This window comes from Condylura cristata, unplaced genomic scaffold (genome assembly GCF_000260355.1).
Source record: "Condylura cristata isolate star-nosed mole 26May11 unplaced genomic scaffold, ConCri1.0 scaffold00001, whole genome shotgun sequence".
Lineage (NCBI taxonomy): Eukaryota > Metazoa > Chordata > Mammalia > Eulipotyphla > Talpidae > Condylura > Condylura cristata.
This window is the reverse complement of record NW_004567102.1, coordinates 72,330,015-72,355,262: the sequence shown is the minus strand read 5'-3', so window position 1 is coordinate 72,355,262 and position 25,248 is coordinate 72,330,015. Positions and strand designations below refer to the sequence as shown.

Sequence of the window (25,248 nt, the reverse complement as noted above, 5' to 3'; positions counted from 1 at the left end):
GAGATGGTTAATCTCATTATGAGTCTAACATAATTTTGATGATTTAGCTTCTGATGATCTCATTTCTAGAAACTTGATTACTTTGTTAAACTGCTTATCAGTTAATAGCCTCTGGTAGAATCTACTTCTGCTAGGAAATTTTAGAAATGTAATGTAGTATTCTTGGCCATGATATGTGCCTGATCTTGGGTACTGTAAAAACTTGCGAGTATTTTATAGTATCAGAGACTTAGTTTGATCACTGATTTTGCCTACCCAACTCACCTGGTTTGGTGGAGCCCCTGTCTAGAACCAGATTCTGTGGAATACACGATGTCAAAAACAAAATTCCAGTTTTAAGTAGTACACAGTTAATTGTTACAATTGATGTTTACAGTATACCTAATTGTAATTATCCTGTATTTCCCTTAGTGAAAACTGGTCAGAGACCTGTGCACCAACTCAGCCCAGTGTATTAGGGAAAGTTTTCACAAAGTTGTAATGTTTGTGTACTGAGTCTTGAGTGAACTTGAGTGAAAGTACAGATTGACAGTGCAGACAAAAGGTGATTAGAAATGAGTTTCCTATTTGGGTGATTTAAATAGGTAGAAGAAAGTGGGCCAAGCCTGCCATGAATTTTTATGCTTTCTCCTCCTTTTCAAAATTTAGGGACACTAATTTGGAACAAAGAAAGTGTTAATTTTGTTATTTTCTAGACATTCTTGGGACTCTATTTTGTTGCGTAACACACTCACAAATAGAGCTGCTAACATACTGGTCTGAAGTTAGGCCTGATCTCCTGTGGAAAACTCATCAAAAAATTGCCCTGTTCTACCTGCTGAAAAAGCTACTGGACTAAAGCTAGTTCAGGCTTATAGCAAACAGTAGTAGTAAGAGTGAAGTCATCTAGAAAACAGATTTGTTTGTATAAACACATAGGCAAATTATTTGGTAAATGAATAGGATGATATGAGCTTGTTTTCTTGGAGTCATTATTATGATTTCACTTACTATATGGAAATATATAGATAGCTATTTAATATTTCCAGCTGTTAGAAACTTTATAAATCTGATTTTACATACATACAATGAATGTATGTTAGATGAGTATTATAAAACATCTAGTAAATTGTCCTTATTCTTTCCTAGTTTTTCTTGGACTTGGAATAAAAACTTATTTGTCTCATGAACTATCACTTTTTTCTCCTTTGATCTCACCTTGTAATAAATTCCAATTCTCACACTTATTTCTGTCATTAAAGTTGTAAGAAATTACTGTTATTCCTAAAGCCACATTTTTTTTAGTGTAACACCTTAACTGAATGTGCTTCATGATGTGAGATATCGAAACTTTTACTCATTTATCATGTTCATGTTTTTCAGTATAATTTTAAAGTTATAGGGGAAGTATTAGGAAGTTTAGGTTAACTTAAGACCCTGTTCAGAATCTCACTCATGTGGGAAAAGGAAATAGCTATGAGTGGATTTGTCAGGGTAAATGAGTAAGGAATTGACATACTATTCACTTTTAGAAATTACGAATGAAATTGAGGACTGTAAAACAAGAAATAAAACAAGAAATAATGTGCTAGAACATAAGTGACTAGAGCAGAGACTTGGTGTTACTTAGTATAGTCCCCAAACCTGTCTAGTATTATACATTAGAGTGAGGAGTGTTACTTATTCCTTTTCAAAAACTGGATTCTTGTGGAGGTATTTCACTAAATTTTAAGCAGCTCTATAAAACTAATCTATAGAAAGCATCATCCCGCTATTGCAATATCACAAACATCTTGTTAACTTTGTTTTATATCAGAAAAATATCAGTGATTTAGTGAAAATGTGTTATCATTCTGGAGATTCTCATTAAGCTCAAAAGTTTAATTTGTATAATTGATTATTTCATACTTTGAATACTGTCTGGAGTTTTTTTTATATCATTGTTTCATATAATATCTAGTTCCTCAGCTAAAATGTACTTTCTATACAGTTAATCAGAATATTAGGCAGATCTATACATGTTAAACTTGATTTTTTAAAATATAATTACAGAACTGTTAATTAAGTGATGAATTTTCATTCTTGTATTACTGCGAATCAGAAAATTTATCCACCAGTTTTTAAAATGTTAGTTTTGATTATATCATGATGCCAGCTTGGCATTTTTAGTACCAATTTTGTATTTCCTCCCATTGTCTTTAGGATACTGCTATTGTTCATCCAGTTCCCATTCGCATGACTCCAAGCAAAATCCACATGCAGGAAATGGAACTGAAAAGAACTGGCAGTGGTAAGGAAGCTGTTGTCTGATTGTATTTTAGTTTAGCTTCAAATTTAAATAAGTCACTATTCTGTCAGGGCTTGGACTTCTTTCATAAGTGCTGATTTTTTAACAGTTTTATACACTTATACATACATATATATGCTCGTGTATTTTTATTAATACTAGTTTTAAAAAGAAAATTATTGAATTTAAATTATGATGTTTCAAGTAAGAATGTTTGGCAAATGTGACCTTTCTAAATCCCTTGGGTTTTATGACCACTGGTTTGAACTTATATTTAAATTGTGTTCAATTTTAGTTGATAAGAAGCATGAGTTAGATAAATTTTGACTTTGAGATTGTATAAAATATTGAAGTTTCTCCTCATTTTATGTTAAATGTTTTAGTTAGGATGTCCCAAAGGTAGCTTTACTTCTTGTGTAAGTTACATCATAAGCTACTTATTCTATAGCTATTTGTCAGGTATTTAAGTAATTGCATTACAGTTAAGATGCATAATAATAAAATTAACAAAGTATGAACATGCATTTTCATTATAAAATTTCTTATTTTGTGGCAGAAAACAAAATTCTATATAAAGGTTTACATTTATTTTTATTAAAGTAATAATTTCTGTTATCTTCCATGGATTTACCTGCTACTCCTTTGGAATAGCTAACGAAAGTCTTATGTTATACTCTGATGTTTATGAATTAATTCAAATAGTTATATTTTGTATTTTTACCTATTAATTTTTTACTAGATCATACTAATCCTACTAGCCCATTACTTGTGAAAACTTCTGACCTTTCAGAAGAAAATAAGATAAATTCATCAGTGAAATTTGCTTCTGGAAATACTGTAGGTAAGTGAAAGATAGTATTGCATGTTCCTTTTGAAGTTTGTTAAGTCTGGACTTAGTGATTGAAAAATTCAATGTATAATGTTATTTTAATAGTATATTTACTAAATAAAATAGGGAATAGTCATCCCTTTTAAACATCCTACCCTCTATATGAGTAGGTAGTTGCCTATTGCCACTTAAACCTGCTGCTTCAAGGCAGGCCTGTTTGCCAATCTTCTCTCTCAGTTAGCCAGATTTAGTCTGTGGTTCTTCCTTGCTAACTCCTTTCTCTCACAGAAGAAATTGTTTATATATTCATTTATTTAACCTTTGTTAATTAAGATTTATGTACCAAAATTTATTCTAGAAGAGATTCCGCAGTAACCAAATGAGAAAAAAACTTTTGTTTTACTCTTATGGAGCTTACTTTCTGTAGGGGAAATAAGAAGAAAAAATATTTAGTAATTTATATCTTCAGAAGTAATTACTACCTTATATAAAAATAAAACTAGGAAGAAGGGAAAATGACATTTTAAATGATGTAGTTAAAAAAGGCCTTACCAAAAGATATTTGAACTAAAACTTGAAGATGAGAGATTTAACTGTGTGATTATCTGAGGGAAGGACATCTAAGGCGAAAGGTATATAAGGCAAATGTGAAGTCCTGATTTAGGGAAGCATGTCTTCCTTCTGGTAATAGCAAGCAAACATCTGGAATAGAACTAGTTAGCAAATTTGATGGACAGAGGTAGAAGATGGTGGTATATAGAAACTAGGAAAACAATGTGTAAAACTGACTTTTACTGAGTTAGATAAAAAGTCATTAGAAGATTTTTAAAACACACACACACACACACTCACAAGAAGGTATAGGCAGGAGGTGTGAGGGTTGAGAGGACCCACCAGAGACAGCGTGAAGAACAGAACAGGCAGATTGACAAAACATACTGCTGAGGGAGCAGCAGTCTGCTGCGCCACTGTGAGTCACCTCCCTGGCCAGGGATTGAACTCTTGCTGCATTGGCTGCAGAGAGCGTCATAGTGATGCCTTAACCCCTTGAGCCACTAGGAAGGCCTGCCATTAGAAGATTTTGATTGGAGAAGTAACATAGCCTGACCTTCTTTTTTAAAATAGGATTACTCAGGATGCTATTTTAGTAATAGATCAAAAGAAAGCAAGATTTGAAACAGGGAAACATTTTGGATTAGTCTACTTGGAAGGAATGGAAATGCTGAGCAGTGGTCATACTTTATAGGAAAAATCCATGGGGGTTGCTTATATATGGGATATAAGATGAAAGACGAGGGGAGTCAAGGGAGATTTGAGGGATTTGGGCCTGAACAACTGGGAATTGAAGGTAGGAGTAGGTTTCTGGGAGAATAGGAGTTTGGTACATCTTATGTTTGAGGTGCCCATCAGAAAATCTAGATGTAATATTGTTAATTTTAGCATCATTCTTGTACCAATTAACTAATTTAGTGAGTAGACCCAAAAAAGGGATGTGTTTTCAAATGAAATAAACCAAATAATCATTTCTTTCCTTTTATTCAAATGAAATAAACCAAATAATTATTTCTTTCCTTTTCTTGTGTATATGTGATGGTAGTATTTCAAATTGTTCCTAGAATTTCTGTTCTAAAATTTCTTTATTATATGACATTTGTTACTCTCCTTGGATTCTCTGTTCATTCATAAGACTTTAAAGAAATTGGAAGTAGTATTTCTTTAAGAGACAAATCAGGAATCTCTATTTTAAAGGTTTTATTATTGCCTTAGTGTATTTTATTCCCATGTCTAATTTTTTTATTTTTACATTAATCTTTAGTTTTCTCAAATTACACTCATTTGTCAATCATTTCTGCAACTATATAATTTCACAAACACAGCTTCACACCTCCATGAGTGCATGCTTCTCTCCTGCGCTTTCCCTCTGTGCCCTCTAGTAATCAGTGTGTATTCACAGAGTCTAATAATCATTTTTGTTGTGTTTACCAGATTATTTTCTTTGCCTATCAATAGCCACAAATAAATGAATAGTCACAATTCACTTATCCAGTCTCCTTTCGAGGGGCATTTAGGTCCCTCAAGTCATTCCATGACTTGGCTATTGTACATGTGCTGCAGTGAACATAGGCGTACACAACCTTTCATGTATTCCTGTTTTCATATTTCTGAGCAGATACCTAGTGGTATTACTGGGTTGTATGATATTTCCATTTTTATCTTTTTGAGGAACCTGCGATTGTCCATAGAGTATGCACCAAATGAATTCCCACCAACAGTTGATGAGTTACTTTTCCTTCAGTTTTTCTCACCATCTTTTGTTGTTTCCTGTCTTTTTGATACAGGCCATTCCCTCAAGGGTGAGGCGATATCTCATTGTGGTCTTGACTTGGATTTTTTTTTTTTTTTTTTGTATAATGTAGTCCCATTTATTTCTTTTCGTTTTTGTTCCCTTTGTTGTTGCATCCCCAAACATACCACTGTGGTTAATGTCAAGTAGTATGTTATCATCCACATTTCCTTTTATGTATTCTATGGTTTCAGAGTTACATCTATGTCTTTAATCCATTTTGGACAAATTATTGTGGGAATTAAATAGTGATCTAATTATTATTTTTTTTTTTGCATGTTTTCAAGTTTCTCAACACTTTGTTAAGGAGACTTTCATTTCTCCATTGTATATGGTCATGGCTGCTTTGTCAAAGATTAACTGTCCATATATATATATATATATATCACTGTATAATATAATTTGAAGTCAGGTAGTGTGACCATTTTTCTACTTTCTCTTAGGATCAGTTTGGCTATTTAGGGTTTTCATGGTTTCATACAAATATTTAACTGTTCTATTTCCTTTAAAAATGTCATAGGAATTTTGATAAGTATTGCATTGATCTGTAAAATGCTTTAGGTGATATTCTTTTTGAACATTAATTCTTCCAATCCATGAACACAGATTATCTTTCTACTTCTTGTGTCTTATTTCCTTGTATGCTTTTTCATGTATATGTCCTTAAACCTCTTTTTGTTAAGTTTACTTCCAGATATTTCATCCTTTTTGGTGTGATTGTAAATAGGTTCCTTTTCTTAATTTCTCTTTTTTCTAATTCATTATTTGCTTGTAAAAATGAAACCAATTTTTTGTATGATTTTATATCCTGCCACTTTGCTATGGTTTATTGTTTATAGTAGGTTTTGTAGAATAGCTATTCTGTGTATATTATGTCATCTGCACATAGTGATGGTTTCATTTTTTAAATTTGGATTCTTTTTATGTCTTATTTATTTTATTTTTTGCCTCATTTTTCTAGTTAGGACTTCTAATACTATATTGAAGAGTAGTGGTGAAAATGAACATCCTTGTCTTGTTTCTCTACCTTAAGGGAAATGTTTTCACTTTTTCACTGCTGAATATGATGTTGACTATGGATTAGTCATAAATGGTCTTTATTATGTTGAGACAGTTCCTTTATTTTTATCTCATTGTTTATATTATAAATGGGTTTTTATCTTGTATAATGCTTTTTTAACATTTATTGAAATAATCATGTGATTTTTGTCTTACTTTTTTAAGATTTCTTTATTGATGCATAAAAGAGCTAGGGTGTAGGCCAGAGGTTTGGGGGGGTGAGAGGATTCACCAGAGACAAAGTAGGGAGCAGAACAGGTGGATCAACTGAAATAAACTGCTGATAGGAGCAGTTGGGGAGACAGGAAGGAGCCTGCTACACCACGTGTGTTAGCTCCTTAGCTGGCCAAGGATTGAACTCTTGCTGCAGTGGCTGGCAGCACAGCCTTCCTATATCACTGCGGAGGCCCCCTGTCTTTTTGTTTATGTGGTGAATGTCATTAATTGATTTGCATATGTTAGACCATCCATGAATCTCACCAGCCTTAAATGGGTAATGCTCTTAATATCAACATATTGCTGAATTTAATTTGCCAGGATTTTGTTAAAGACTTTTCCATCTATGTTAGAGATACTGGTCTATAGTTTCTTTCAGGCTCATATTTGTTTATTTGGGGCGGGGAGGGGGGAGTAAAGTAATATTGATCTTCCAAGTTGTGTGTTTGGGAGCTTTATTACTCCCTCTTCATTATTTTTAAAGAGTTTGAGGAGATGTATGAGAACCTCTTTGAAACTTCGGTTAATTCACTAGTGAAGCCAAGCCATTTGGTCCTGGGCTTTTTTTTTTTTCTGAAAGAGGCTTTCACTTATTCTTTTGATTTCTGTATTTTTGATTGATAAGTTCAAGTTTCCTCTTCTGTTTTAGTTTTGAAAGGGTGTGCAGTTCTAAAAATATGCTTATTTCCACTGAGTTGTCCAATTTGTTTGTATGTAGACATTCCTAGTCCCTTCATCGTTTTATCTCTGTGGTATCTGTTGTAGTTTCACCTTTTTCACTTATTTGTTTTATTTGATTTTTCTCTCTTAGTGAACTTAGCTAAGGATTTATCAATTTTATTTATCCTTCTGAAGAACCAACTCTTAGTTTCATTCATCCTTTGTAATGTCTTTTTAGTTTCTACTTTACTCCTATTCTAATTTTTATTATTTCCTTTCTTTTGTGTTCTTTCACTTGTTCTTTTTCTGCTTCCTTTTAAAAGTAAATTTAAAGTGTTATTTTAATTTTTCTTGTTTACTGGTGTGGAGCTTTATTGCTTTATTTCCTTCTTGATAGCACTTTTTACTACAGTTTCATGGGCCCCAGTAGCTTGTCTCTTCATTTTCATTAGTTTCAGATTTTTTTATTTGATGTATTCACTGGCAAGAATTTATTCAAATGTATTTTGTTTAGTTTTCACATATTTAGGATTTTTCCAGCTTTCCTTTATGGCTGATAGTTATACCATTGTGATCAGAAAAGATAGTTGGTTTTTCAGTTATCATCTATATCATCTGTTTTTTGAAATGTCCATGTCCCAGCAGAGTCTTTCTTTGAAAATGTTACATATATACTTGAGAATGATATTTATTCATTTTTAATAGAAAATTGTGTAAATGTTTATTAATTCCATCAGATTCATTACTTCTTTAATGTTCTTCTGTGTCCTTGTTTACGTTCTGCCTGGAGAATCTATGCATTGGTGTAAGTGGTATATTGAAATCATGTATTGTTACTGTGTTGCTGTCAGTGTGTTAATAGTTGTTTTATATATTTTGGTGGACCTGTATTAGATGTGTAAACATTAATTATAGTTACATCTTTTAGATGAATTACTACCTTGATCATTACATAGTAACCCTTTTGTCACTGATAACCTTTGTTTGACTGAAAGTCAAATCAAATATGAAAATAGTAGTTTCTGCTTTAATATTTTCCCTGTGCTGTTGGCTTAAAATACCTTGCTCCAGCCTTTCACTTTAAGTCTGTGTTCAGTCTGGAGTCTATTTTCCTAGATCTTTCAGCATGTAGGGACCTACAGTTTGCAACAGATTTCCCTTTGCCTGTAAAAGAAGGGGTGGGTCTAGGGAGTGGTGTTGCTCTGCTGTTACTTACACTGTAACTCTGGTGCTGATGGATCTGTCCCAGGACCCAATTAGGAAGCAGTGTATCTTCTCACACTCGTTTCAGAAGTTTTTGCTATGCCACTCTGGCCATTCCCATCCTGTGCCCTTTCCAAGTCTGTTCATCTGTCAGGATTGGCTACCATCTTGTCCAAGTCCCCTGCTCCAAAACCTTGGCAAGTGACAGGTCATTCATCTCAGCAAGAAAGATACAATTGTCAATCAAAAGATACTGACAAGTTGGTGAGGTATAAATGTGGATTATGTTTACTTTTTAATTACTTGAAGGAAGGAGAGTTTACAGGTAGAGAGCTACTCTGCCATGTCTTGGCTCTGCTTCTTCTTTGTTCTTAAAGTATGACTTTTTCACTACAAAAATAATTTGCATTTATTGTAGAAATGTAATAAACAGAAAACAAGTAGAATTATTCATAATTTCACTGTTCTGCAAGTGATCACAATTAACATTCATTGTCAGCTTTGATCCATATTCAGAGCATGTTATATTCTCATATAAGATGAATTTATAATGTATGCATTTTCATTTATTTAATGTTTCATAGCCTTCGGGTCACTATTTCTAGCTTTAAATTTCTTTCTAGATTACAGCTTGTTCTCTTTGTATAGTATTTTGTTATATAAATTTACCATCATTTACATTTAATTTTTTAGTTAATGACACTGGGATGAACTGTTACCCAGTTTTTTAATATCTCTGATTTGAAAAAGTAAATATGTTTGTTTTTTGGAGAAAATATGAAGGCATGATTATTATTAAATAGGATATATCCCATTTATCAGCAGATGGTTACAGTAGTTCAGACTCTTTTACTTCGGACCCAGAACAGATTGGGAACAATGTAACTCGGCAAAGGTCAGTGTCTGTCAATAAATAGATTATTAAAATATCTCCCTGCATTTTTATATTTTAAATTATTTAGTGGTAAACTCAGATCATTTTCCTTTATACTTGATGCAAAAGGTTATTTGCCACATTAAATAACCACTTGTTTAGTGCACATTATCAACAGTGCCATCTTTAGTGATTGAATACTGGTATACCTACTTGAACATAATTGACCAAATTTGAATGCTTACAAAGAAGAAAGCTCCCATGTCAGGACTATGACCATTTATTACTGACTTTTTGCAGGTCTCATTCAGGAACATCACCTGATAACACTGCACCACCACCTCCTCCTCCCAGGCCACAGCCCTCTCATTCTCGATCATCATCATTAGATATGAATCGGACCTTTACAGTCACCACAGGTAGGAATTCAAAATCCATAGTATATTTTACAAATTTGATTAAAGCTACTTAAACACACTATTTTAACATGTTTTATTTTATATGAAGGAAAACTTTGAATTTAAAAGATATCAAATAAAAGGGATTTTTTTAAATGACTATGAGTTTGAGTACAACTGATAGAAAATAAAATCTGAGAGATGCCACAAGAAATTCAGAAGGAATAATCTGCACAAAAGATATCAAGGAGGGTTTAGTAATAGGTTTATTTTTGAAGATTTATTTATTTATGCATACAAAAACTGGGGTACAGGCCAGAGGTGCAGGGGCGGGGAGAGGATTCACCAAAGACAGAATGGAGAGCAGAACAGGCTGACTGATGAAGTACACTGCTGAGGGGAGTAGTGGACGGGTCAGGAGAGGTCTGCTGTACCATGTGGATCACCTCCAAGGCTGAGATTGAAGTTGTGCTGAAGTGGCTGAGGCTAATTTCACAGTGCTGTGCTTGAACCTGTTGAGCCACCACGGAGGGCCCCACTAATATGTCTTAATTTAGCTGATGAAGGAGAAGAATCATGGCTTTGAGATCAACTGGTGATATTTTAATATGTTGATTAAAGTCAAAAATTTAGGGCAGAGGGTGATGATGTTCTGTTTTGGACGGTACAAGTTTGGAATGTGAGGAAATAAGAAAATAACAGACCATTGCCATATGGGCTAAGAAAGAATGGAGAATCTTTTACTTAGTAAAATGTTAAGTGAAAAGAAGATATCTGAAAGTCTCCTTGTTCAGTAATTAAAGAACAGCTAGAAACATGGCAAGAAAACCAAGAATGTAGTATTAGTGGAGCAGGATGTTGCCAGTCAAGAATGCCTCATGCATGGAACAAGAAAAATGATTCTGAGAAAGGCCATGAAATCGGCCCTTTAGGTCACTTCTAGACAGCCAGAGGACAGTGCAAATCTGCAGTATTCACCGAGCGTTCTCACAAATGATTATCATTTGGTCACATTCATTTAGCCTTTTAATTTTACTAGCAAAGTAATTAAACAGTTACTAAAATGACTCGTATTCACGCAGGACAACAACAGGCTGGAGCTGTTGCCCACCCTCCTGCAGTGCCTCCAAGACCACAGCCCTCACAGGTAATGCCCCAGCGGATTCATCACTAGCATTAGTGATTAAAGTCCCCATGATCAACTTGTTTGTTGGGTATTTGATTTTATTCTAGAATTATTTTGAAGGTCAGGAATTGCCTAATTGTCATTCTGAATGAACATTTAATTCAAGGAAGTAGTCTTATTTTAGAAGATAAGTATTCCAACAATGATGTGCGTTGTTTTCTGAAAGAAGCTTAAAAATGATAATGTCTTGACAGGGGTGGGCTTAATGGGAAAAATGTAGTTTGCAAGGTAGGGAGATACTCATTTATATCTTGGATGTTACAGCTACTCACAACTGACCTCACTGCTTGTCTCTGGACATAATGCATCAGTAAAATAAGTGTTGGATAATTCCTGCATCCCTGCCAAGTCAGACTTGTTTTCATCTGCACAAAGCTGCTAATGTTTCAGGATAGATTCTGGACTACTGTTAACTTTATGTGACTGACTTTTATATCAAAGAGTTTGGCTGGTTTTCTGAGTTTGATTCTTGTAATGAAGGTAATAGCAGTTAAAATTATTTCTTAATCATAAAAGATAATGAAAATTACCTAAATTGCCAACAAAAATGCTTTTACTGGTGTTAGACTGTGAAACTCAGTGAATTAGTCTCAATTCAAGAACCAGTCTTGGGAATGAGACATGTCTGTAGTCAGCAGTTCCAATAGAAGCATTGTAGGAGACATACAGGTTTGTCTAAAACTTTTCAAAAGTTTAAGTTGTGCCACTTCACTTTTATGTAAGACCCACATTAGTAACCTGTTTTGCAACCAAGTGTTTTTTCTTCTTATTTTGGGGTAACATTGGTTTACAAGACTATACATAATCTAAAAGTATAGGATCACACACTTCAGGTGTATATTACCATACCACAACATCACATAGAACTCAGTTCTCCACCGTAGTCCATTGTACCCCCTCTTCACCATGGTTTCTCCCTTCACAGCCCCCTCTGACAGCCTCAGTTCTACAGTCAGATTGTTAAGGTTTGTTACTGGTTATTTTAACTGACCCTTTATTTTGACTGTCTGTTATATATAAATAAACCATCTAGTATTTGTCTTTCTCCTTCTGACATATTTCACTTAGCATAATTCCCTCCAGGTCCATCCATATTGTCACTAATGGCAAGAGTTTTATTTTTTTTATATAGCTGAGTAGTATTCCATGATATGTATATACCACATCTTCTTAATTCACTCATCTGTCTTTGGGCACTTAGATTGTTTCCATAATTTGGCTGTTATAAATAAGTCTGCAGTGAAAATTAGAGTGCATATTTCCCTTCAAATTGGTGTTCCTGTGTTCTTCAGGTAAACATGTAGGAATGGAATTGCTGGGTCATATGGTTGTTCTTTTTTTTTTTTAAAGCATTTTTTTTTTAAGATTTATTTATTTATTCATACAGAACTGGGGTACAGGCCAGAGATGCGGAGGGTGAGGGGATTCACAAGGGACAGAGTGGGGAGCAGAACAGGCGGATCAGAGGAAGTACACTGCTGAGGGGAGCAGCGGGCGGGTCAGGAGAGGTCTGCCACGTCATGTGGTCTCCTCTGGGGCAGGCGGGGATCGAACTCATGCGGAAGTGGCTTAAGCTTCCCAGTGCTGTGCTTTAACCTGCTGCGCCATCAGAGAGGGCCTGCTTTTAATATTTTGAGAAATCTCCATACTCTTATCCATAGAGACAAACCAGAGTACAAGTTCATCACCAATTTATGAGGGTCCTTTTTTCTCTTATGTCCTCACCAATACTTACTGGTTAGGATTTTTGTTTTATGACAGAAGGTGGAAAGTGAAATAATGTTCAGGCTGTTTTGCAGCAAGTTGCTCTAGAAGCTGCACCTAGCACCTTTAAGTGTCTTGCCAAGGAACTGCTTTATACGAGCTGTGGACTTACCATACCATTCCAGCTTTCACTGTGTGTTATGTTACTTTAGGTTCTATGTGTTACGTGGTGTGAGTTGTTCTTTAGATATGCAAATGCTCAAAAAAAATTTCCATACAAAAGATTGGTATTTGCTTCTTTAGACAATTTTGGTTGGTTAGACAATTTTAGCTTACAACAGTTTTTATGGGAAAGCTCTATTTTGATGGCAGGGTATATTTGTATTTATGAAACACTTTGGCTAACCTTACACTAGCTAGTAAAATCAGGGTTTAGATTGAAAAGGAGTAAATAAATTGAGGGAAGTAAGACTTGAGCAGAGAGTTGAAAGATAAAGTGATATTTCTTGGGGAGAAAAAATCCAAACAGGAGGAGTAGCATCCACAAAGCCAGAGAGGTTTCAGCTGGCATATCCTCAAGGTCACTAACACTTAGAGTAATGAAAAATTAAAATAAAAAGAGATGAGGAAAATCCATTGTATTTTATGTCATGTTAGAAGGTCAGAATTTTTCATAAAGCAGATGGAGGATTTTTAAAAGGGAGAAGATTTCAGATTCTTAGAGCATCCTGTACTTTTCTTTGTCATAAAACTCCTTACATTGTACTTAAATTCCTTATTTATGTATTTCGCATACTTCACTAGAACTCAGCATTATTAGACCTGGACCTTAGTTGTATATTCACTGTTATGTTCACATGCTTAGCCCAAAATAAGTAACTGAATAAATGTAATTTTCAGCTGAAGATTTTAGCAAGATTGTTCTAGCAAAGGAATATAATATGTACTATAATATGTACATGCCAGACACATTAAAGGGAAGAACACTGGAGTTGGGAAAATAGAATAGTGACTTATAATAGAAATGTAATAAAACATTTTAAATGACTTGTTTAATCAACAAATGATTGTGCAATAACACAGTTAAGAAAATAATAGATCAAACTGAGAATCAGAGTACCCAGACCTTCCCCTCTCTGATGTAATTTCATTGCAATAATAATTTTGTGAAAGTATCTTTTTAATTAAAAGTTAGTCATCTTATTGTTATTATTATTATTATTATTATTTTTAGTTTTAGCATTTCATTTACAGGTCTTTTATCGCTAAATCTTATTATTGCCTACCTCCCTGAATCTACAGATAATAGAGCATTTGTTTGATATAATTTCAAAGGAGGAGGAAGCTACTCTGACCCTGATTGACTCACTAATGAAATGTTTCAAACCATTTTACAGGCTCCTGGTCCCGTTGTGCATCGCCCAGTAGATGCCGATGGCCTAATAACTCACACTAGTACCTCACCTCAGCAGATACCAGAACAACCAAATTTTGCAGATTTCAGCCAGTTTGAAGTATTTGCTGCATCAAATGTAAATGAAGAACAAGATGATGAAACTGAGAAACATCCAGAGGTCTTGCCGGTCAGTTTTCAAGAGCTTATCCCATTTTCTGCTGGGAATCTTTACCCACATTACACTCGAGAATATGTGTAAACAGAGGAACCTCTAAAAAGAACATAGAGCAGAGAAGACATTAGTGAGTGAATTATCTTCTTTAAAAGGATTTATATTTCTTAGGTCAGTGCTTCTCAATGTTTTTATTGGACTCTGACACCTGGTAGTTATCATTTAATGCCTAAAAATATTCAGAATCTTGGGTGGCAGTAACATGTGAAAAGACACACACCATCTGGTCCTGACTAAAGCACAATTCGGGGGCAGCATCTTAATGCTGGTAAGCATATGGATGGTATGATTTGGGGAAGACTTACATGTAATGAGGCTATGGTAACCATGGCGACACTCAGTATGTATGCAAGTTGACAAGTAACTTCAATTAACAGCTTTAACAGACACAGGATGCCAAAAAGTATTCTTTGGAGACAGTGTTCTAGAAGGCTCTTTGGTTCTAGAGACAAGAACTTCTCTTGGGATCCCTGACCTCACCAAGCATAAATGGGATCCCTGTCTTCACCAAGCATAAACCTCTGTTTTCATTGTCTCCATTCATACTGAGCCTCTCAAAAATCCTTGTTATTTGGCAGCCATAATTTAGCTAAAGACTTTTTTTTTTTTAAAAGATATATTTATTTATGCATACAGAACTGGGATACAGGCCAGAGGTGCAGGGGCGGTGAGAGGATTCACCAGAGACAGCGTGGGGAGCAGAACAGGCCATCTGACAAAGTTCACTGCTGATGGGAGCAGCGGGTGGTCAGGAAAGGTCTGCCGCGCCATGTGGATCACCTCTGGTGTTGGTGCCGGGAGCTAACTCATGCTGAAGTGGCTTTAGCTTCTTAGTGCTGTGCTTTTAACCCGCTGCACTACCAGGAAGGGCCCAGTTAAAGGCTTCTTACAGATTTCTCTATTTCTTTAAACCTATAACTTTTTGCTGGCCCTGGAGCCACTAAGGGAATGACAGCACCTTCAAGAAGGCAGGGATCAGCCTGAGGGGAAGTACAAAGTACACAGCTGCAGATATGCTCACTGCTGGGTGCACACATGCCCTCCCCACCTCAGGAAACTGAAGGGTGGGCTGCAGCTGCACCTCAACCTTCTCCTGCCCCCAGAGACCTGTTAGCTTCCTTTCTTTCTACCTTTCAGTAGTAGAAAATGGTCATGTTACAAAGATCTCGCCAATTCCTTTTCACTTTCATCTCAGATTTATTATTTTCATAATAAATATTTTATTTTACTTTGATTCACTACATATTTAAGCATAATTGTATGTTATATGTAATTAGTAATGATTATGTATTCACCTCTAGGTTGAAAAAGCTTCTGATCCTGCAAGTTCTCTTCGAGTTGCCAAAACGGATAGTAAAATTGAGGAAAAAACAGCTGCTAGTGCTCCCGCCAATGTGGTATGCAACATCTTTTAAAATACTGACTTTTTGTACGTATAAAGATTATGAGGATTTTTTGGGTAAGAGTTTAAGTATCTTAGAAAGTTAACTAACGATCATTTAACACATTCCACTGCCTGTCCTGAACAAGATTTACCTGTTTACATATTCTAGGAGGTGATAGTCATTTATACTGCTGCAGTACCACGGGTTGTCAAATTTATGTGACTATTCTTCCAAATATATAAAATAGAGCTGTCTTGTTGATAAAATTCATTTTTATTTATTGCAGTCTCTAGTATAATATGGAAAAATTATCAATTCACTTAGGTTTTTGTTATACTCTGTGTTCTTTCTCTTTAACTGTTTTAGGGATAACTTCCCCCCACCATTTCATTATGAACAAGTTTAAAGAGGAGACAGAAGATTTTACACTGTATGTCAGTAAAACCATGTCTTCATTGTGCTGTTCAAATCTTACTATAATTGTTTTAGCATATTTCTCTCCATTCTTTTTAATGCATTTTATGCATTAATGAGTTTTATGCATTTCAGAGTAAATAGATATCAGTAAACTTTCCCCTTGAGTTATCATCCAGATATTTACAGTAGTTATTGAAATCGCATGTGTTTAACTGAATTTTATTTTTGTCATCTCACAACAGCAAATTTAAAACAGCATTCAACCAAAATAATTGACTATTGTTTTTATTTATTAACAGGTCATTTTAAGTTACAGTAAATATCAAAAAGGCTATATTTGATTCCCTTGCTGCAGATTCATCATTTCCAACAAAATGTCCGCTCATTTTCAGGATTAAGTGCATCTTAATGAGTCTAAAAACCGCCTAGATTTCGACTTCCTTATATGTTTATTCATTAAGATAGTATATCTTAGTATTTTTGAGTAGGAAATTCTATTATGGAAAGAATGCGTGGTTCTAGAGGCCTCCTTTCTTATTTATTGAACCCATTTTATGCATTGAGTATGTATTGTGTTGATGTTTAACTGGGTTTTACACTCTTGAATCAGACTCATGCCTCAAGGAGTTTATGTTTCCATTTTTTTAAAAATTGTGTGGTTGGGGGGCCCTCCCTGGTGGTGCAGTGAGTTAAAGCACAGCACTGAGACTCTAAAGCCACTTTCTCATGAGTTCAATTCCCGCCTGCCCGGAGGTGACCACAAGGTGCGGCAGACCTCTCCTGACCCACCCACTGCTCCCCTCAGCAATGTACTTAGTCAGTCTGCCTGTTCTGTTCCCCACTCTGTCTCTGGTGAAGCCTCTCATTGCCCCTGAGCCTCTGGCCTGTACCCCAGTTCTGTATGCACAAATAAATAAATCTTTAAAAAACAAACAAACAAAAAAAAATGGTGTGGTAAGTTTATTCACAGTTGTGATGTTGGCTAATAATATTCTTCCCATTGTAATTTAAGTTACCTGTTGCCACCTATAACTTGTTTTAAAGTAGGAAAAGTGATTTAATTTTCAAGAGAAAGCAGCTTAAAGAAAGCAAATGATGTTGGCAGAGTGCTGACTAACCATGAATGTCTTCAAAAAATGTTCATTATCAGTGGAATTCCTGTCTTGCAGAGCAAAGGCACGACACCTCTTGCTCCACCACCTAAACCTGTTCGAAGGAGATTAAAATCAGAAGATGAATTAAGGCCAGAAGTCGATGAACATACACAAAAGACAGGTGTCTTAGCTGCTGTTCTTGCATCACAACCTTCTATTCCTAGGTAATCGAAGTAATTGCTAAATACATTTAATTACTAAGCACAAAAATCAAAGCAATTTAAAAATACCAAACTGAAAGAAATTATGGTCAGACTAGTTCTTTAATTGGGCAGTGGTTGGTAGCTGTTCTTTTTTGAGAGCTTCCTTATGAGTAGGAGGAATATTCTTCACACCTTTTCCCCTTCTATTAAGTTTAATTCCTGTTTTACTTTAATAGTTTATTGCAAACCCTATAGCAGACTTTTAAAAATTAATAGTGTCAAATAACACTGATCATCTAACTGATGGCTCTAGATTAGAAGTTGGCAGGCTATAGCTGATGACTGCATTCTGCCCATTCTTGTAAGGTCTTTGAGCTACGAGTGGCTTTTAAATTTTTGTGAACAGCAGAAGAGAACAGTCACTGAGAGATAGGTATCTAAGAGGTAAGGGTAAGCTCAGAAAGTTTTTGACATGACTGAACATAAATGAATCATTTTTGGGATGCCAAAAGTTGAGCTGCACGGATGCATTTTACTCAGGAGTAAATGAACTTTTAAATTAAAAAAAAGAAGAAGAAGAGAAAAAGACTGAAAAAGAGAAAATAAACAAAAACAAAATTTACATTGGAAACTGTATAGACTGTTTAGCCTAATATATTTACTGTTAATTGCTACTGACCATTAATGGCAAATCTGCAGATTCTTCCTTTAGATTCAAACTAGATTTAATGATTCTACTAAAGAAGAATCATTAAAACAACAATGACAATGACATAGTTTATATACTATGTTCCCCATTGATGCTGAGCAAAGAGAAGACAAAAGACTGTCTCTTCTTTCTGGATTTAAAAATAGATCAGGGACAAATGGAGAGAATTTAAAACTTTTAAAGAATTTAAAGATAAAAAAATGAAAGTCCCGGTTTTTTGCTCTCTTTATCATCATAGATCTGTTGGGAAAGATAAGAAAGCCATTCAGGCATCAATTCGACGCAATAAGGAAACCAACACCGTTTTGGCCAGATTAAATAGTGAATTGCAACAACAATTAAAGGTAATGTAATTTCTGTGGGAATTCCCATGGACTCACAGCATGTAAGTTGAACAGGAATTTAGAGGTCATTAAGCAGTTTTAGTCTTATGTGAAAATTTCTGTATAGCAAGAAAAATGTAAAATCTTTGTAAGCTTTTGAATCTTAATGGTAAGAGGAACTTTTCTACTCAATTTTGATATGCATTGCCTCAATCTATTTATAATAAAGCATCACTGTTCCTATAAGGTTCCTTTTCATAAAGAAAACTAAGAGATAAAATAAGCGAGTTCAGGTACCTCCAGGATCACATACATGCATGACTCTCTACACTATTTAATTCTGAGATGATTTGAGTATTTTTAGCTTATGCTTTTGTCAAAGACAACTCAAATACTATAATAGGGACTTAAATAGGTCTGAAAGAAGGGATGGGAGTAATTTAGATCACCTTGCATTTGGAAGAGATATTATTATTTCTTTGAATTCCTATGAATAAAAATTAAAGTCAGAGCCGCATTATTCACCAACATTATTGAGCACTCATGGCTTCTAAACTAGTAGTTCTCAAACCTTTATGTATACACAGTTAACCTGGGATTGTGTGAAAATGCAAACAGTGATTCATAAGTAGTGATGGAGTAGGGCCTGAGAAATCTGTATTTTTAATAAGCTTCCAGGGGATGGCGCTGCTCCTGGACTGTTAACCCCCTTGTGACTGCCAGGGTTATACACACCACAAAAAAATGAGAGGAGTCGATAGATAACGTAAAATGATTGGTAGAGTCAGTTTATTCCTATAACATTTGTTCTTATCTTTTATCTACACTCTCTTAAAATTATTATTCATGGTTCATGGCATGTTTATCTCTGTGCCCTATTAAACTGAACTCATTGTGGATAAAACAATCATTTCTGTTTAGGGTGACTATATAACATATTGTCTAGGCCAAGACACTTTTGAGGGAAAAGAATAAAAGATAGGTTAATATTTCATCCAAGACTTTCTGGGTAAATTCGAACAATTCTGGATAAATGTGTGACCACCATGTCTCTAGCCACATAACCTAGCAGATGGTATGCATTTGATAAATGTCTGTTGAATGAATGACATTCTTGTATAAATCCTCAATCGAAGATATTTGAAACATTTGAAAGATTGTAAATTTGTTTATAAGAACAATCTATAAGATGAAAATCTAGTTAATGGGTGTTTTTCTAGCTCTTAGAGCTAGAGAAAACCATAGAAGAAATATATGAGTCTTTTTAAAATTATTTTTCTCCAAGAACAAAAAAGAAGTATGGTCCTAAATTGAAGAATTTCTGTTAAAATACCATACTGTTAGTAGAAAAAAAAGGAAAAGTAAATTAGAATTTGGTGGCTATCTGAAAACACTGAAATGATTGGAATTCTTATTGTAAAGTAAGTTAGTTTGTTTGTTGTTTGTTTGTGAAACTGAAACTCAGCATGAGATTTGGGATTTGCTATGGCCAGATATAGTCACCAGGGGAAAAGAATCTGTTGACAGGCCTACCTGGAGTTACTGCAGGGGTCTGGGCTCCAGCAAAGTTTATGTATTTATAGCCATCATTTGCAAAGACTGGCTTTTTTAATAAATAGACCAAAAAAATTTTTTTTGTATTCACCTAATGCATGTAATAAAATAAAGGTTTAATTAAGATCTTTTTGATAATACACACATACAAAGAAACTACCTTCTAAGTCAATTACCCTTTTAAAAATAAGAATAGATATCCTTTGTCTTCTCCACAAATTTAAATTGTTTTCTTGGTGCAGGGCTGTTTTTAATAAGCTTTTCTTTTTTTATAATCTTTGAAAAACAACTTGGGCTTCTTGTCTTTTTTCAGGATGTTCTTGAAGAGAGAATTTCCCTGGAAGTTCAACTGGAACAACTTCGACCATTCTCTCATCTATAAGCCAATTGCCGTTAACTGTGAACATAACTATTTTTAAGTGGTTTTGGGTTCAAAGCCAATTTGGAGACCCAAACATCAGCTCACTGCTTAATTCATCATTAAATTTTATGATTCTGTTTTGCCCTATATGTTCACCATTGTATTTAAGTATCTTTTATTTTTTAATTTCAACAATAAAAGGGTCAGGATGACTTTTTCTGGAGGGTACATTGTGTTTGTTGGCACAGTCCACCCTTGCTATTCCAGAGCGTCAGGAGTGCACATTGATTCATCGTGCTGTGAGGCCAAAACCTCACACCTGGGCTTCTCGTTGATGTCTCAAGCACAGATTCAAAATTCTTTGCAAAGGAGGACAAAATTAATTATCTATTTGTCTTTTATGTTTCATGATTTATAAAAAGCATCTATATTTTTTCTATGAAAAAAATCCCCCAAATGAGTTTCCTACTTAATTTTTATTGAAAAGGAGTATATTAGATGGGGATTCTGTAACCATAATCTTTACATGAGTCACTGTTCTTTAGCAGGCAGGTGATATTTTTCAGACTTCTTCATGTCAACTCAGGGTCAGTTATTTTCCTTCTGAAAATTTGATCAGTTTCACTAGTGACTTGATTTTTTTGTGTGTGAAATTTTAATTCAGTGGTTGTAGGAAAACAGCCATTTCTTTCTTGTCCCCTAGTAGTGGATGGAAAGTGTCAGAACCCCAGAGTTAAGTATTGTCTCACTTGAAAACATCATTCTTGGCATGCTTCATGTGCTTAACTCTAAGAAGCTTAGATCAATCTCTACAGAGATTTATTTTCAAATAATATTTTAAACTTCTGAGAATATTATTTATAGAATAAATGGAAATTCCTTAAGATTTCTAGTTTACCTTCGGCTGTCTTGTCACTCATTCTTTTGTCTTGTAGATAGATTTTTTCCCCATTAACAAAGCGTTTTTGAATTATGCTTTACTCAGTATCCCCTCTTCAAATTTGTTTTATGTAATGTTAATACATATTTTGATCATATTTGTAAATATGCATGTATAGCTGACTAACAAACATATATAATCCTTTATGATGGATTCTGTCTATGGGGTCATAGATTTCAGACTGCATGGTGAGGTCATAACATAATCAACGGTGGTTTTACATGAATAAACAGCACAATATTTTAATTTACCTGCATTTTTTAAAGAAGAAAATATTTAAAATATCCAAGTTCAGAGTCCCAGACTGTATTAGTAGATTTTATAAGAGAATTTGAAGTCAAAAGGAACTGACAACCAAGGCTTCCAAGAGTCATGCTCTATCTCACATTAAGTAAAAGTATTACTACTACGTACATCAGCTAAAGTTTCCAAGTGCTAGCAGGTTATGAATAAAGACTGAAGACCCCAAAAGCTTCTGAACATCATGCAGTTTCTATTTTAAAACAACTGTAAATTTTTTCATTTTTACTCAGCTGCATAATCTTGCATTCCCACTTAAAAAAATTTTTTTCCCCAAGTAGCCTACTAATTTAACAATGTCATATACTTCTTTAAGGTTATTTTGTAATCAAAGAGCACTTAAAAATTACAGAAAATCTTTTACTACTTGGTAGTAGTGCAGTTCTAATCCTCTCCCCAAAAATACACTTAATATTTTTTTTTTTAAAATATATTTGTACATACAGAACTGGGGTACAGGCCAGAGGCTCAGGGGTGGTGAGAGGCTTCACCAGAGACAGAGTGGGGAGCAGAACAGGCAGATCAACGAAGTACACTGCTGAGGGGAGCAGCGGCGGGGCAGGAGAGGTCTGCCACGCCATCTGGGCACCTCCGGGGTAGGCGGGTATGGTATTCATGTGGAAGTGGCTTTAGCTTCTCGTTGCAGTGCTTTAACCCGCTGCGCCACCAGGGAGGGCCAATATTTTTTAAATGAGTATTTTATGAAAATGTTAAAGGTGACTAGTAAATCACCATCAAATTATATTATTTCTATCCCAGTCATGTAAGAAACTTTATTCTGATTTTATTTTTCATTGGCTCACAAGACAAAACTTAATGCATAATATACTTATTTATATCTTAGGTTTCATCAGGTTAAATTACAATGTCCATGAAAAATAACTACCCAGAGAAGTGGTTTAAATTTGGGGGCTAAGATATTTCTCACTATACTTTTATGTAGTTGAGAGCAGCGAAACCTAACCACTAGACCACCAGAGAACTTTTATGTAGTTGAACAGAGATAAAGTTGAAAGGTTAGGAGGAACTTTACAGATCATCCTAGTTCATCCATTCTCATCATACATGACAGATCATCCTGTCCCTTACAGGCTCTTCGGAACAGAACACATACTGTATGTCTCTGCCAGGGAGAGCTGGCATCTCACTGTTTTCAAGTCCAGGCGTATTTCTCCATACTACTTTTGATGGCATTTTGGAGTACTGACAGCCAGAGGAATTTATCATCCTCAACCTCTGTGGCACAAATCCATTCACGTTTTGGACCTTGAAGAATAAATGCATTCTTGATATCTGTGAAAACATTTAAGGTACACTAATAAATATTGCAGGTAACAGTCAAAAAGAGTATTTTTAATTATAAGAATTGGCTGTTGTTTTTAATTTTATTTAGTTCAAATACCCAGTTTAGAATATAACTTCAATTACTGAATAATTCAAACATAATCTAAGATAATTGTGCACTTATATTGCATTATTTAGTTATAATTTAGCAATTACTTTAAAAGACTGATAGTTCACACAGTGTTCTTGAATTCCTTGTCTTGACTACTCCAGGAGGAGTTGGAATCAGTAATGATTATTATTAATAGTCATTCTAGATAGAGATGCTGAAAACTAGACATGGATAATCCTGATGTGAGGGCCAATGACAGAATTAAACCATTTAACAGAATGTCCACAATCTATGGGTTACATAAAAGTGTTTTGACATCACACATAGATGACTAAGGGGAGCTGAAAAGGTATTTCGAATACTATTCCAAATGGTTATAGGTAACTAACCCATTATACCTGAGTTTATCCTCTGGAAATATTCCTATACTTGGTCCCTAATTTCAGGCTAAGGTTTTAAAGTGAAGTTACTAAGGAGCAGCTGTCTTTAGATTAGTTCCTCCAGTGAGATCTTGGTTCCAGTTTTAACCTTAACTCCTGCCTCTACAGTGAAAAATGCTGGAATGAAATGCGTCATTCAGATTATTTGACCTAACAAATACAGGAAAGATCTATACCATGAACATTATAGTGTCACACTTAAGAACACAGCTTCAAAGAACTGACGTAGCTGTATTTTGGAAAGATGTTCCTAATGTCTATAGAGTGCGTGTCTGACAATGCCAGCAGGCTTTGCCATGTTTCAGAGGCGCTGGATGAAAGATGACATTAATGAAATCCTAATACTGGAGGTATTATTTGCAAATGAGCCAATTATAGTTCTAGGTTTATTCCTACATTTCCATGTTAATTGTCAATGAGCATTATATAATACATTTGTAAAGGTACTTAACTCTTAGAAGGAAAAGCATACATACACTTGGAATCTGGAATATCTTCAATGAGTAAACTATGAAGGGCTACTGATGCAATGAACTGGTAGGTTGATTTTGAACTTCTTTCAAATGGGGTATGAGATGTGCTTCGACTGGAAATAAGCAGGGCATCGTTGAAGAGGAAAAGACTGAGGTCTTGCGTATGTTCATAGAGCCTGTGTAAGATGGAGCAGAAGCAGTTTTAGAAGGAGCACGTGTGTCGGTGTGTGCTCTCACACAAGCCAATAATTGAGACTTTTGCCCCCTGGGAAGGCTCATTCAAGTTCTGGGAGCAGTTTCCTACTTGTGTAAAGATACCTTCTTGTGTATCTCAGACCAGTACTGTGGGTAGTGGATGGTTTGAGCTTGCCCACTAGATGAGTATTCTATCCATGTAGGGAGAAGCAATGTTGCACTTATCTTAGGACATGAAAGATGGTAAAACTTTATTTATGCATACAGAACTGGGGTACAGGCCAGAGGTGCAGGGGCAGTGAGAGGCTTCACCAGAAACAGTGGGAGCAGAACAGGCAGATCTGCGAAGTATACTGCTGTGCCATGTGAGTCACCTCCAGGGCAGGGGATGCAACTCACACTGAAGCAGCTGTGGCCAGCTTGCAATGCTGCCTCCTAACCAGTTGTACCACCAGGGAGGGCCTAAAACAATCTTTAAGCTAATGTCACGCTTGGTATTTTTGTATTTGGCGATAATATAAGTTTGTGTTTTGTTTCATCTTCAAAGTTTACAGATGGGGAGGGGAAACCAGAACCAATATGGCATAAGGTCAAGAAAAGCATTGTACTTGGCTAAGCATAAAACAGGAAAATTTCTCATTTTGATTGGCGGGAAATGGATAGATACATCTAGATCATCAGTAAGAAAAGGTTAGAAGGTTGGCTCTTCATTTTCACTACCGTTGCTACCATGGTAACTGAGCGAAGTTATAGATGGATAAGATTTTCCTCAACCACCATCAGTTCTCACGCTGCTTTTGCATTGTGGGAACCTGGATACAGGTTTCTGTGTACTCCGGCATCAGGTGATGGTAGCAAGGAACTAGGGGAAGATGCACCCCACCCCAAGGTAAAAGCTTGGTATTTGATAGAGGGTAGCCAAAGTTTGTTCTTGAAGCATCAAACAACCCTCGAAATTCAGAAAAGTAGTCAACTTGCTGATTTTTGTCTTCACCATCTCTGTTCAATGTTTCAATACCAAGTTTAAGTCCACATATAGCTTTACATAAGTGTTAATATCATACTGTTGCCCTTTTTTGGTGTACTTTCTT

General features: G+C 35.1%; 2 protein-coding genes across 5 annotated transcripts in view; one reads left to right on the top strand and one right to left on the bottom strand.

Moving 5' to 3' along the window:
- Window positions 1-20,637, top strand: part of REPS1 (RALBP1 associated Eps domain containing 1) — a 40,972-nt gene extending 20,335 nt beyond the window's left edge. For 2 of the 4 annotated variants that reach the window (XM_012722930.1, XM_004673895.2), the window contains 10 exons: window positions 2,182-2,269; window positions 3,006-3,107; window positions 9,403-9,472; window positions 9,752-9,870; window positions 10,932-10,996; window positions 14,137-14,322; window positions 15,669-15,764; window positions 17,339-17,487; window positions 18,414-18,519; window positions 20,366-20,631. In XM_012722930.1, coding sequence (XP_012578384.1) covers window positions 2,182-2,269; window positions 3,006-3,107; window positions 9,403-9,472; window positions 9,752-9,870; window positions 10,932-10,996; window positions 14,137-14,322; window positions 15,669-15,764; window positions 17,339-17,487; window positions 18,414-18,519; window positions 20,366-20,434 — 1,050 coding nt within the window. In that variant the 3' untranslated portion in view covers window positions 20,435-20,631. Of the gene's footprint in view, window positions 1-2,181; window positions 2,270-3,005; window positions 3,108-9,399; window positions 9,473-9,751; window positions 9,871-10,931; window positions 10,997-14,136; window positions 14,323-15,668; window positions 15,765-17,338; window positions 17,488-18,413; window positions 18,520-20,365 lie in introns of all 4 variants that reach the window. The other 2 variants (XM_012722928.1, XM_004673894.2) reach the window with 2 other exon arrangements.
- A 2,116-nt stretch (window positions 20,638-22,753) lies between these two features.
- ECT2L (epithelial cell transforming 2 like) overlaps window positions 22,754-25,248 on the bottom strand; it is a 54,047-nt gene continuing 51,552 nt past the window's right edge. Inside the window, exons 20-21 of the mRNA XM_004674128.2 lie at window positions 23,966-24,138; window positions 22,754-22,946 (exon numbers count right to left, since the gene is read on the bottom strand). Coding sequence (XP_004674185.2) covers window positions 22,807-22,946; window positions 23,966-24,138 — 313 coding nt within the window. The 3' untranslated portion in view covers window positions 22,754-22,806. The remainder of the gene's footprint in view (window positions 22,947-23,965; window positions 24,139-25,248) is intronic.